At 53.8% G+C, this 14,218-nt stretch overlaps 1 protein-coding gene across 1 annotated transcript; it reads left to right on the top strand.

The window, feature by feature from the left end:
• The first annotated feature begins 156 nt into the window (after positions 1–156).
• TMC4 (transmembrane channel like 4) lies at positions 157–14,027 on the top strand. Its single transcript, XM_066374352.1, has 15 exons — positions 157–315; positions 1,339–1,549; positions 3,354–3,499; positions 4,056–4,288; positions 4,401–4,522; positions 10,082–10,229; positions 10,735–10,902; positions 11,127–11,290; positions 11,530–11,656; positions 12,083–12,180; positions 12,443–12,623; positions 12,889–13,019; positions 13,119–13,274; positions 13,558–13,636; positions 13,739–14,027. Exons 1-15 carry the CDS (start codon positions 237–239, stop codon positions 13,805–13,807), a joined length of 2,112 nt encoding a protein of 703 aa, XP_066230449.1. The 5' UTR covers positions 157–236; the 3' UTR covers positions 13,808–14,027.
• The last annotated feature ends 191 nt before the right edge of the window (positions 14,028–14,218 follow it).

Raw genomic sequence — 14,218 nt, 5'->3', positions numbered from 1 at the left:
CCCAAATACCCTGCGCTGTGCCCCACCACGGTTCCCAGTATCAGCACTGGCTCCTACGGACTTCAGTTCCCAGGAGACCTTTGGGAGCAGCCGCCCTTAACAGGTGTGGGAAGTTCCCACTATTCCCTCCGGGCCACCTGCCGCCCAGGTACGACCTGCCCTGGGCCCCGCCCTTCCCTGGGGCCGTGCCTTCCCAGCTAGCTGCTGGGGACGGAAACACAACTGCTCCTGAGGCCATGGAGGAGAACCGGGCGTGGGAACCTGAGGCCTGCGGCTCCTTTGGCGGGTGGCCGGCACCCCGGGAGGCCAGAGCAGGTGGGAGCCAGGTTGAGCCCCTCCGCTGGCTGGCGGAAGTACCTGGGAGACGGGAGACGATGGAGATCCGAGGCCCGGGTCCAGAGGGCACAAGGGGAAGGGTTTCGACTCCTGGATTTCTGGGGGAGAAGGGAACCGGAGGTTGGAAATCCAAGATCCTGGGGAGGAACCTGGAGACCCACACCCGAGTTCTGGGAGAGGAAAGAACTAGGGGCTGGGACTCGGTATACGGAAAAAAGTGGGAGAGCCAGGGCCCCGGACAACTGGATGAAAGGGAAAAGGAAGTTGAGGAGTGGACTCCAGGGTCCTGGGATAGGAGGGGCCTGCAGGGTGCACATCGTGTCTGAGGGAGGAGGGGCCGGGGCCCAGACCCCCAGGTCTGAGGGGTAAGGCTGGGGGCCCGGACTCCTGGGTCTAAGGGGGGAGGGGCCTGGAGGGTGCACACCGGGTCTGAGGGAGGAGGAGCCGGGGACTGGACGCCCGGGTCTGATGGGGGAGACCGGGGGCCCGGACCCCCAGGTCTGAAGGGGAAGGCCGGGGGCCCGGACTCCTGGGTCTAAGGGGGGAGGGGCCTGGAGGGTGCACATCGGGTCTGAGGGACGAGGAGCCGGGGACTGGACGCCCGAGTCTAAGGGGGGAGGGGCCTGGAGGGTGCACATCGGGTCTGAGGGAGGGGGGAGGCCGGGGGCCCGGACCCCCGGGTCTAAGGGGGGAGGGGCCTGGAGGGTGCACATCGGGTCTGAGGGAGGAGGGGCCGGGGGCTGGACGCCCGGGTCTGAGGGGGGAGGCCGGGGGCCCGGACCCCCGGGTCTAAGGGGGGAGGGGCCTGGAGGGTACACATCGGGTCTGAGGGAGGAGGGACCGGGGGCTGGACCCCGGGTCTGAGCGGGGAGGAGGAGCTGGGGGCCCGGACTCCCGAGTGTGAGTGAGGAGGAGCCGGGGGCCCGGACTCCCCGGTCTGAGGGAGGAAGAATTGGGGGCCTGCACTCCTGAGCTCTCTTAGCCCCCTGCCCTTCTGCCCAGGCCCGTCGCTGTCCTCGGTACTGAATGAGCTCCCCAGCGCGGCGACCCTTCGGTACCGAGGCCCTGGGGTGCTGCCCTGGGGCGCTCTGGAGGAGGAGGAGGGTGGAGAGAGGAGCATCCCGGCCTTCTCAGAAGCCTCCCGAAAGGAGCTGCAGGAACCTTCTTCTCCCCGGGAACTGCCCTGGCCCATGCAGGCTAGACGGACATACAGGTACGCCCACCTCCGCCGTGGGCCGCCGTCTCCGCTCCGTGGGCCTCTCTCAGCGCTGCCTCCTTGGGCTCCCCCCCCCCCCCCGTGTGTCTCTGCGTCTCTGATGCCAAAGAGCCCTGTCTGTCTGCGGCTCAGGACTCACTCCTCTCTCTGCTTCCTCTTCTCCCTGGTCTCCTCTCTCTCTCAAAGCCTCTCTCCGCTGCTACTTCTCTCTGTGTCAGCAATCTTTTATGAGTGTTTTCCTCTTTGCTTTATGTCCTCCTTTGCCAAGCCTGTTCCTCTTTACTCCTTTCTTTCCTCTCTCCCCATACAAACTTTGCAGGGTCCGGTGAAAAGTGAGCACACCGGGCCCTGTTGTCAAGATAACAACAGGAAAACATTACGAACAAGTGTGAGGCCCTTCTAGGAATGGGGCCCATGTGGCTGCTCGGGTGGCCCTTGAAAGTGACCCCTGTTTCTTTCTATAATGTTGCCATCAGTTTCGATGTCTGTGTGAATTGTTTCCCCCTACACCACCAGGCAATTCCTCGACACCGGCTGGGGTGTCCTACGATTCAACAACTGACACCCTCTACCAGCAACAGTCAGATCCCGCAGGTGAAGGACTCAGTCCCTCGGAAATGCCCCCACTTCAGACAGCGGTCACAAGTCCAGGTTGTCACCTGAGCTTCTTATTGACCAGCTATATAGGTCAGAGGTTTTCACGACTCCATCCTGGGGTTGAATTTGCTAGAATGGCTCACAGATCTCAGGGAAATGTTACTCACTAGATCACTGTTTATTATAAAAGGTGTTAACTTAGGAGCAGCCAGATGGAAGAGGTGAAGAGGGCAGGGTGTGGGGGAAAGGTGTGGGGCTTCCACAGCCTCTTGGTGATCACCACTACCCTCAGTCCCATGTTCACCAGCCCGGAAGTTCTCTGAACCCCTCTGTCCTTTTCGGTGTTTATGGAGACTTCATGCATAGGCACAAATGAGTAAAAAAGCATTGGCCATTGGTGATTGAGTCAACCCCCTGCCCCTCTCCCGTCCCAGGATGGGGGTGTGGGAGTCAAAATCGCAACCATCTCAGCCCATGGTTGGCTCCTCTGGCAACCAGACCCCCACCCTCAAGTGCTTTCCAAACGTCACCCCAGTAACAGCACAGGACATCTAACGCGCTCTCAACACTGAGGCAATTCCAAAGGTTTTGGAGCTCAGCCACAGGGACGAAGACCAAATATAGATTCAGCATCATAAATCACAATATCACAGCTTTCTTTTTTCTCTGTTCCTTTTTTTTTTTTTTTTTTTTTTTATGATGATGATATTTGCCTACAGAAAAGGGCAGGAGAGATGATACAGACTCAAAGAGCTTTCCGATAGTGGGAACCCAGATGAACCCACCTACGAGGAGAGACAACATTGCTGCCCCCTGAAGCACCCTGTGTGCTATTTCCCTGCCGCACCCCACTGTCTCTTCCCCACAAGAACTCCTTCCCAGACACACACGCGATCGATCGATCGCTTCCTGGCTCTTCTCCCGATCCGGCCCACCTGGGACTGCATCCGCGATGGGTGCGGCTCTCCAGCGCTTGCTCTGGATGGAATTCGTGTGCATAGAACCCCGCGGTCTTGGTGCATAGAACCCCGCGGTCTCAGCGTTCTGCCTCCTGCCTATGCTCAGCAGCATTTGTTCCCTTTCATTGCTATGGGGCGTCCGTGGTAGAAACTCACCACGACGCCTTGGCGGGTGGTGTCTACATCTGGGTGGTTTCCATTCCAGGCAGCTAGACCCTTAGTTTTCTGTCTCTGTTTCCTCCCAGGCAAAGCCAGTCCAGGAACCAAATGGCTCAGGATTCAAAGTCCAGGGTGAGTAACTGGGCCCTGCTGCTTAGGAGGTCCAAGGAGAAGATGCGAGAAGGCTTGCGCAACGTGGAGCCCTGGGCGTGGACGCTGAAGAGGATCGGGGGTGCGGTGGTGCTGGGGCTAGGGCCTTCGGGTGGGCTGGACCCCTGGGTCTGAGGGGGGCGGGACCGGGGGCCCAGACCCCTGGGTCTGAGGGAGGAGGGACCGGGGGCCCGGACCCCTGGGTCTGAGGGAGGAGGGACCGGGGGCCCGGACCCCTGGGTCTGAGGGAGGAGGGTCCGGGGGCCCGGACCCCTGGGTCTGAGGGGGGCGGGACCGGGGGCCCGGACCCCTGGGTCTGAGGGGGGAGGGGCCGGGGGCCCGGACCCCTGGGTCTGAGGGAGGAGGGACCGGGGGCCCGGACCCCTAGGTCTGAGGGGGGAGGGGCCGGGGGCCCGGACCCCTGGGTCTGAGGGGGGAGGGGCCGGGGGCCCGGACCCCTGGGTCTGAGGGAGGAGGGGCCGGGGGCCCGGACTCCCGGGTCTGAGGGGGGAGGGGCCGGGGGCCCGGACTCCCGGGTCTGAGGGGGGAGGGGCTGGGGGCCCGGACTCCCGGGTCTGAGGGGGGAGGGGCCAGGATCCGGACTCAAAGGATCGCGGCCTGTTCGCCGCCCCCTACAGGCCAGTACGGCGCGGGTACCGAGTCCTACTTCTTGCTGCTGCGCTTCCTGCTGTTCCTCAACGTGCTGGCCTCCGTGCTGAAGGTCTGCCTGACTCTGCTACCCACCTGGCTGGAGGGGGCTCCCCCGGGCCCCCCTAGCCCCAACACTTCCTCGCCGTGCGGCTCCTACAACCCCAACCCCCAGGGCCTGATCGCCTACTCCTCCCAGCTGTTCAACCTGCTCTCGGGACGGGTGAGTGCCTGCGCTCCCGGGTGGGAGACGCTCCCTGAGCACCCCGCCCCCAGGCCCGGATCGCCGTCCCACCGGCCTCGCGGTGACCCCTGCTGCGCTCCTCCCTCCCCAGGGATTTTTGGAATGGTCCCCTCTGTTCTATGGGTTCTACCCGCCGCGCCCGCACCTGGCCGTCGCCTACCTGTGTTCCACCTTCGCCATCGGCCTGTTCTCCCTGCTGCTCATCCTGCGCCGGTCAGTGCCAGCCCGCACACCCAGAACCCCGACCCTGGGGCGCGCTGTGGGGAGGAGCCTCCGAGTCTCACTCTGTGATCCCTTTCTCTCTGTTTGAGTTGAAATATATGTTTAAAATGCTTCGTAAGTGCTCGGGGCCAGGGATAAAGATGGGGGAACTTCTCTAGCCACCCTCCAGTGGCTAGTGGGTTCGGTATGCAATAAATTAATTACAGCTTTTATGGAAGGAAGACGAGCTAAACTGGAAACAAATAGTGGTCGTTCATTTATTCATCCATACAACTTTTTTTTTTCTTTTTTACGATTTTATGTTATTGATTTTAGGGAGAAGGAGGAGAGGTAGGAGAAGTATAAATTCAAAGTTGGTTCACTTTTTGGTTGTTCATTGATTTCTTCCCATATGTGCCTTGGCCAGGCAAGCTCAAGGTTTTGAACCCGTGACCTCTGCATTCCAGGTCTAATGCTTTATCCACTGTGCCACCGCCGGTAGGGCCATACAACAAATAATTATTGAGCACTTGATTGTGTGCTGGGCCATGTTCTCGGCAGTTGGTGAAACAGACAGTGGAACAAAACAAAAAGCCAACAGCTCGTGTCCTGGTGGAGCTGACATTTGAGCTGGGAGACGGGTGATAAGCAGTAAGTCATAGATGAGTCGATTATACGGTGTGTTAGAGGACATGGTTGTTGCTACAGTTCAGGAGGGAGATGATGGTTGCTTGGGCGAGGAAGTTGACAATAAATTTTGAGTTTCTTCCTTTTAAAAATTTATTTTTCAATCTTTTATTTATTGATTTTTAGAGAGTTAGGTGAAGGGAGGGAGAGAGAGAGAGAGAGAGAGAAACATCAATTTGTTCCACTGATTCATGCATTCATTGTTTGCTTCTTGTATGTGCCCTGACTGGGACCAAACCCCCAACCTTGGTGTTTTGCAATGTCAATCTAACCAACTGAGCTACTTGGCCGGGGAGCGAGGGAGGGTGTTCTTTTTTTAACATTGAATTTTTTCTAGCTGTTTTGAGATATAATTGCTATATAGCATTGTATAAGTGTGAAGTGTACAACAGTGGTGATTCGATACACTTACATCATGTGTAAGAGTATCACATCACATAATTACCCTTTGTTGTGGTGAGAACATTTAAGACCTACTCTCTTAACAAGTTGCAAGTATACAATACAGTATTAACTATACTACCAAGCTGTACATTAGATCCCCAGAACTTAGTTATGTCTCAATTGGAAGTTTGTACACTTTGGGCTACATCTTTCTCTTTCTCTCCCACACACTCCCAGTTCCTTGTAATACTTTAGGTTATTTCCACGTCTTTTTTTGTTTTTGTTTTTTTAAGATTTTACTTATTGGCTCTGGCTGGTCAGCTCAGTTGGTTAACAGGGTTGTCCCGAAACAAGTTTGCAGGTTCTATCGCTGGTCAGGGCATACATGGGAAACAACCAAAAAATGCATGACTGAATGGAACAACAAATGCTTACCTTCCCTCTCTCTGTCTCTCTAAAAAAGCAATAAAAATTAAGCCCTGCCTGGAGAGCTCAGTTGGTTGGAGCGTCGTCCTGGAGCACAGAGGTTGCCAGTTCAATTCCCCAGTCAGGGCACAGACAAGAGCAGCTTGATGTTCCTGTCTCTCTCTCTCTCTCTCTGTCCCTGCCTCTCTCAAATTAATGATGATGGTAATAATAAAAGGAAAAAATAAAAAAGATTTTATTTGCTCTGGCCAGTTGGCTCAGTGGTAGAGTGTCGGCCTGGCGTGCAGGGGTCCCGGGTTCGATTCCCGGCCAGGGCACACAGGGGAAGCACCCATCTGCTTCTCCACCCCTCCCCCTCTCCTTCCTCTCTGTCTCTCTCTTCCCCTCCTGCAGCGAGGCTCCATTGGAGCAAAGATGGCCCGGACGCTGGGGATGGCTCCTTGGCCTCTGCCCCAGGCGCTAGAGTGGCTCTGGTCGCGACAGAGCGACGCCCCGGAGGGGCAGAGCATCGCCCCCTGGTGGGCAGAGCTTCGCCCCCTGGTGGGCGTGCCGGGTGGATCCTGGTCAGGCGCATGCGGGAGTCTGTCTGTCTCTCCCCGTTCCTAGCTTCAGAAAAATACAAAAAAAAAAAAAAAAGATTTTATTTATTGATTTAGAGAGACTAGAAAGAGAAGAGAGGAAGGAGCAGGAAGCATCAACATGCAATATTGCTTCTCATGTGTACCCCAGGGAAGCCCAGGGCTTTGAACCTGCAACCCCAGTGCTCTAAGTCAATGCTCCATCCACTGCACCACCACAGGTCAGGCTCCATGTCTTGACTATTGCAAATAATGTGGCAACGAACATGGGGGTGCAGATATTTCTTGGAGGTAACGATTTCAGTGTTTTTGAATATGTACCCAGAAGTAGGATCGCTGGATCATACAATACCTCCATTTAATTTTTTGAGGAACCTTCATACTGTTTTCCATAGTGGCTGTACCCGTTGACATGTCCACCAGCAGTGGATGAGGGCTTTCCTTTCTCCACATCCTCATCAGCACTTCTCTCTGTTTTTCTTGATGATAACCACTCTGACAGGTGTGACTTTATAGGTCACTCTGGTTTTGTCCCTACTGATGAGTGGTGTTGGGTGCCTTTTTATGTGTCTGCTGGCCATTTGTATGTCTTTGGGGGGAAATGTCTATTCAATTCCTTGGAATTTTGCTGTTGTTGTTGTTGTTGTTCAAGAGTGTGTATTTTGGATACTAACTTCTGATCAGGTATATGATTTGCAAATATTTTCTCATTCCACAAGTTTTTTAATTTTGTTGATGGTTCCTTTTGCTGTGCTAAAGCTATTTAATTTATTTTTAAATAAATTATTTAAGTTATTTTTTAAAATTCATTTTAGAGAGGGGGGAGAGAGAGGGAAGGGGGGAGGAGCAGAAAGCATCAACTCCCATATGTGCCTTAACCAGGCAAGCTCAGGGTTCCAAACCAGGGACCTCACTGTTCCAAGTCGATCTTTTACCCACTGCGCCACCACAGGTCAGGTCTTTAGATTAATCTCACTTATTAATTTTTTGCTTTTGTTGTCTATGCTTTCACTGTCATATCCACAAAATCATTGCCAAGACCAGTGTCTGTAAGGCTATCCTCCTGTTTTCTTCTAGGAGTTTCTCAGTTTTAGGTCTTACGTTTAAGTATATAATCCAGTTAGAGTTAATGTGGGTGAGTGGTATAAGAATCACATTCTTCTGCATGTGGTTGTCCAGTTTTCCCAGCACCATTTGTTGAAGAGACTTATCCTTTTCCCTGTGAGCATGTGGGCTCCCTTGTCAAATATTAGTTGACTGTATAGATTTTTCTTTTTAAAGGCATCACACACAAACCAAAGGGTAGAGCTTGGTGTGTTTCCACTCATATGAAGAAATTGACTCAAGATGCCGTTAAGGGGCTGCACTTGCCCCACCGTGTAGTAAGGGAGATAAACTGTGAGACAGGTTGTTCAATAAACAACAAATCCAGCCTGACCAGGTGGTGGTGCAGTGGATAGAGCATCGGCCTGGGATACAGAGGACCCAGGTTTGAAGCCCTAAAGTTGCTGGCTTGAGCACAGGCTCACCAGCTTGAGTGTGGGGTCACTGGCTTGAGCCCAAGGTTGCTGGCTTGAGCAAGGGGTCACTCACTCTGCTGTAGCCCCCCAGTCAAGGTACATTTGAGAAACCAATCAATGAACAACTAAGGTGCCGCAATGAAGAACTGATGCTTCCTTTCTGTTTGTCCCTATCTGTCCCTCTCTCTGTCTCTCACAAAAATAAATATTTAAAAAAATCCACCATTTCAGTTTGGGAGCAGCACTACATAGAAAACAAATGAGATGGTACGATAGAGGAGGAATCAGCCCTTTAAAAAAAAAAAAAAAAAGCAAAGACCAGGTAGAAAATATTTTCATCTCTGCAGATCACATGGTCTCTGTCTCAATGGAAGTCCACAGATGCAGGGTCAAAGCAGCTATAGACAATATGCAAATAATGGGTGTGGCCTTGTTCCAATGAAACTTTATTTAGAAAAACTGGATTTGGTCCTGGGGCTGTAGTTTGGAACCCCTTGTGATAAAAAATAATGGCTGGGGGCTCTGGCCGAGTGGATCAGTGGATAGATCGTCTTCCCAGCGTGCCAAGGTCACAAGTTCTATCCCTAGCCAGGGCACATAATGGGAAGCAACCAGTGAGTGCACAACTAAACGGTGCAACTAAGTGGAATGAGTTGATGCTTCTCCCTCCCTCCTTTCTCTCCCTCTCTCTCTCTCTCTCAAATCAATGGAAAAAATTAAAAGAAAAAAAAGAATAATGGCTGGGGACCTTATTAGTTGGAGTGATTAGTAAAAGGACTCTCTGAGGAGGTGACCTGGAGGTGGAGACCAGGCGGATGAGAAGCCAGCCAGGTGAACAACAGAGACACGGGGACTTCATTCAGGCAGAGGGAATTATATGAGCGCAAAGGCCCTCTGGTGGCAAGAGGTTTGGAGTGATTGGGGAAATAGGAGGAGGAGGAGGAGGAGGAGGAGGAGGAGGAGGAGGAGGAGGAGGAGGAGGAAGAAGAAGAAGAAGAAGAAGGAGATTTGAACTTGGAAAAGTAGGTGGGGTTCACATAAGGTGGGCCCTGCCTGGCTGGCTATGCTATGAAGGAGCCTAGACTTCACAAACAAGGAGAAGCAGCGGAATCCTAGCTAATCTGCATAAAAATAAGGTTTCACTTGCTCAGGAACAGAGAACGGATTCTGAGAGGGCACAGGTGGAAGGAAGGAAGACCAGGTAGAAGTCTTGTGTAGTGGTCCACTAGAGTGATGATGGAGGCCGGCATAGGGGCAGAGACGGTGGATATGGAGTCTCTCTGCCCAGTTGTGGTGTTTTTTTTTTTGATTGATTGATTTATTGATTGATCGACCTATTGAGTGATTGATTTTAGAGGGAGAGAGAGATAAACAGCAATTTGTTGTTCTACTTATGCATTCATTGGTTAATTCTTGTATATGCCCTGAACAAGAATCGAACCCACACCCTTGGTGTATGGGGATGATGCTTTAGTCAACTGAGCTACCCAACCAGGGCCTTTCTGCCCAGTTTTCTGTTTCTTTTCTTTCCTCTGATCTTTGTACCCATCTTTTCCATTTCTTTATCCCGCCTCCCACTTATCTGAGTCTGTCTTTCTTCCCCACCTACTTCTCTGGATGTCTCTGAATCTTTGACCTCCTCTTTCTAGACCGTTTCCTCCTTCTCATTGAGTCCTTTTCTCCCTTTCTCTGAATCTCTGAGTCTTTGGGGTTAGAGTCCTCGTCTACATCTATGTCTCCATAGGGTCTTTGTCCTTCTCACTCTGGGTCCCTATCTCCTATGTCCCTGTCTCTCTGTTGGGTGTCTGATCTCCTCTGGGTCTATCTCGATCTATCCAAGGACTCTTTGACACTTTCTCCACCAGGTGACAGGTCGCCAAATGCCCAAGATGTTAGGGTGTATTTTCCCTGTTTGTCCCCCATACTGCTCTGACTCTCCTGCCGCGCCCCGTGCCCCCATGTCTCCCCTTTCTTAGCTCGGTGTCCAGGCTGAAGCAGACGTTGTTGGCCGAGTCCGGGGTCCTGACCAGCTACAGCCACCGGGTGTTCTCTGCCTGGGACTTTGGCCTCTGCGGGGATGTCCACGTGCAGCTGCGCCAGCGCCTCATCCTGTATGAGCTGCAGGTGCGCTTAGGGGGCAGGGTCAACAATAGATAGGGAGGGCGGAGCTGAGATAGAGGGCGGGGCCTAGGCCCCGGTTGTGACATCTGGGGAGATGCTGGGTGGGGCTTTCTCCTAAGGAGGCAGGCTTTGGGGAATGTGGGGCCCAAAGCTTCTTGGTTCAAAGTTGAGAACGGTTTGGCCAGAAAGGGCTTGATAAAATAAAACTGGAAGTTGTACCAGGGATGAGTACCGGTGTGGCCTCGGGGGCGGGGCCTCGGGGGCAAGAGGCTTGGTGTGGGTGTGGCTTCTGGTGCTGGGTGGGGCCTGAAAGGGCGGGGCCGGGAGATATAGAGTCTACATCTACATTGTAGACTGTCACCTGCAGAGCCTCGGAGAGGCTAAGACAAAGATTATTGAAGTCTTTTTAGGAAGGCGTTGTTACATCACTTGTAGTTGCGCTGGGGTTTCTGGGCCACCAGCCGGGGCTGGGGAAATGGCATCCAAGCAGACATTCTCCTGGACTCAGGTGGAGCTGGAGGAGGCAGAGGTGCAGCGCCAGGCTGCAGAGCGGACCCTGGGCCAGCAAGCCAGGGTGTGGTCGGTGCGAGTGCTGCTCAACCTGCTGGTGGTCGCGCTCCTGGGGGCAGCCTTCTACGGCGTCTACTGGGCTACAGGGTCCACTAAGAAGCTGAAGGTGTGGAGGGGTCTGGAAGAGGAGGGTCCAGGGTCCTGGAACCTACATTTCCAAGGGTGGAGGGAACTGAAGTCTACAATTCCTGAAATCTTAGAGAGGAGGGATGGTGAAGTTATGTTTGGACCTCAGACTTCAGGGTGCTGAAGGAAGAGGCTGGGAAACCACCTCCAGCATGGCTCCCCCAGGACTACAGAGCCTCTTCTCTTGGCCCCCTTCCATCTCAGTCTCGGCCCCTTGTCCAACGGATGCCCCTGCTAGTGCTCGGAGTGGAGTACCTTCCGTCCATCTTCATTTCTGGGGTCAACTTGGTGCTGCCGCCCATGTTCAAGGTCATTGCCCCGCTGGAGGGCTACACCAGGAGCCGCCAGATCATTTTGATCTTGCTCAGGTTGCAAACTTTGGGGATGGGCTGGTGGTCACGGTGGTTCTGGTGGGCCCAGGAACATTGGTGCTAGCAGAGAACATACAGAAATACCAACAGTGTGGGGTCCAATGAGATCTGGAGTCCATCCTGGCTCTCTGTCCCCGAGTCTCAGTTTCTTCATCTGTGAAATGGGGAGACTTGTGAGCACGTTTTGCACAGAAGAGGCCTCAGTCCGGGCTGATCCCTTCTCTCTTCCTTGCCAGGACTGTGTTTCTCCGCCTGGCTTCCCTGCTGGTCCTGCTTCTCTCTCTCTGGAGTGAGATCACTTGCAAGGGCAATGCAGAAGATGAGAAGTGCAAAACCTGTGGCTATGATTACAAAAATCTACCGGTGAGGAGGACAGGGGGCCAGGACTCCTGGGTCCTCAAAGGAGGTGAGGGACTGGGTTGGCCTAGACTCCTAGTCTGGAGGAAGGAGGAGCTAGGGGTATGGATGCTCAGAAAAAAACTGAAGACCCCAGAGAAAGTATCTCATACGCTTCTGATTTAGAGACTTGGGTGCTTGGGCCTTCTGTTGCCTGGGTACTGAGGTCATCCTCACCATCCTCACCCCTTTTTCTCAAACAATTTTAATTGATTTTTAGAGAGAGAAAGGAAAAGAGAGACATTGATTTGTTGTTCCACTTATTTATGCATCCATTGGTTGATTCTTGCATGTGCCCTGAGTGTGGAACCTACAACCTTGGCATATGAGGTTGAAGCTCTAAGGAACTGAGCTACCTGGTCAGGGCCCCTCAACCCTTTCTTCTTTCCTCAGTGCTGGGAAACTCGGCTGGGGCAGGAGATGTACAAACTCCTGCTTTTTGATCTGCTGACTGGCTTGGCCATAGTGCTGCTCATCCAGTTCCCTCGGAAGTGAGAGCCCCTGCTCCTCACTGTGGCCCCGCCCCTTTCAGAACAGGCCCCGCCCCACCACCCAGTTCTGTTTTCATCCCTCCCCTTCTAGTCCCGTCTGACCGCTCCCTTTCTTTGCCCTGCTAAGTCCTCAGACGCACCCCCTCCAGAACCTTGACAGCTCCGCCCCTCAGATCGGCTCACTTCTGATTGGGGGTAGACGGCGGAGGAGGGGAAACCCCTGACTGGCACCCCTTTGACTCTGCCTGGCCCCTCCCCTCAGGCTGTTCTGTGGTCTCTGTCCTGGGGCGCTGCGTCGTGTGGGGACCCAGGAATTCCAGGTGCCCGACGAGGTGCTAGGGCTCATCTATGCGCAGACAGTGGTCTGGGTGGGAAGTTTTTTCTGCCCTCTACTGCCCCTGCTCAACACAGCCAAATTCCTGCTCCTCTTCTATTTGAAGAAGGTTAGGTGTGGGGAGCGCCGGGGAGGAGGTGGGAGCTGGGGAATGGAGGGATGTGACTGGGTCCTAAGGGAAGACTGACTCCCAGATGTGGGAGAAGGAGGGGTCTAGGGCATCCCTCCATTTAGGTCTGAGGGAAGAAGTGACCCGACTCCTGGGGATTCCTGGCTCCTAAGTGAGGAAGGGCCAGGGGCCAGGATTACTCGATGGGGAAACACACAGTAGGGGTCAGATTCTTGTGTCTCAGATTTCCTTCTTCCCCTGCCAGTTCGCCCTCTTCTCCACCTGTTCCCCGGCCTCCCGCACCTTTCGAGCCTCCACGGCGAATTTCTTTTTCCCTCTGGTCCTTCTCCTGGGTCTGGCCATCTCCGCCGTTCCCGTGCTTTACAGCATCTTCCTGTAAGTGTGAGAGGCACCTGCCTCTCTGTCCCTCCCTCTGTCTTCATCCCGGATCCTGATTCTTGGCCATCCTTGATCGCTGACTGTCTCTGACTTCAGGATCCCGCCTTCTAAGCTGTGTGGTCCATTCCGCGGGCAGTTATCCATCTGGGCCCAGATCCCTGAGTCTATTTCCAGACTCCCTCAAATCACCCAGAAGTTCCTCTTCTTCCTGGGGACCCAAGCTTTTGCTGTGCCCCTTCTGCTGCTCTCCAGGTGAGGGGGCCCAGACTCCTGAGTTTCAGTTTGAATGTATGTGGGGGCCACGCTGCCTGCGTCCCAGAGGAGGGAACTGGGGGCCTAAACTCCTGAATCTGAAGAAAGGGGCAGGCTGCCGGCCTGGACTTCCGGGTCTGAAGGAGGAGTGTGGCATCCAGACCTCTGGTTTCTTTCTTTTTTTTTTTTTTTTTTTTTTTTTGACCCCTGGTTTCTAAGGACCTGTAATTTGAAGATGTTCTAAGGGGCTTTGGAAAATGGCTTTTATTCATGTACCCTCTAGCATCCTGATGATGTATACCCTGGCCCTGGCTAACTCGTATGGACGCCTCATCTCTGAGCTCAAAAAGCAGATAGAGACGGTGAGCCAGGCCGGATCCCTGGGAAAGGGTCCTGGGGAATATGGAGAAGAATAGGGGGGGAAAGTCTGATTCATCTCCACCTCTCTTTATCCTTTACCCCAGGAGGCGCAGAATAAAGTCTTCCTGGCACAGCGCGCTGTGGCGCTGAGCTCGACCAACGGGGCTCTTTGACCTCCCTAGCCTGGCTCAGGGTGACGACCCACTTTCAGACCCAGATCTGCCCCAAACCAAACCGTTTGTCAGCTTCAGCCACATCATCTGTAAAATGGGAAAACTGAAGACGACTGCACTCCCTTTCCAGACCGGGGATCTGAAATTACCAGGGCCCTGGACCCTCTGTCCGCTGACCTTCTTCATTCTTGTGTCAATAAACACGGGCGTAGTCAGCCGAGTGCTGTTTGAAACTTGCGTGCAAGCCTTCAGCGGGTCGCAGCCAATCAAATGACAGGCATGCTAGCTAATCAGAGGCCGCATGCCGTAAGAGTTTGGGAGTAGGGACACTGGTGATTGGTTCAGAACGTTGATACAGTGGTTGCTAGGCGACGCGACGGCGGTGCATGTCAATCAATTCAGGGCCAATCC

This window comes from Saccopteryx leptura, chromosome 3 (genome assembly GCF_036850995.1).
Source record: "Saccopteryx leptura isolate mSacLep1 chromosome 3, mSacLep1_pri_phased_curated, whole genome shotgun sequence".
NCBI classification, from domain to species: domain Eukaryota; kingdom Metazoa; phylum Chordata; class Mammalia; order Chiroptera; family Emballonuridae; genus Saccopteryx; species Saccopteryx leptura.
This window is presented reverse-complemented; position numbering and strand designations above follow the sequence as displayed.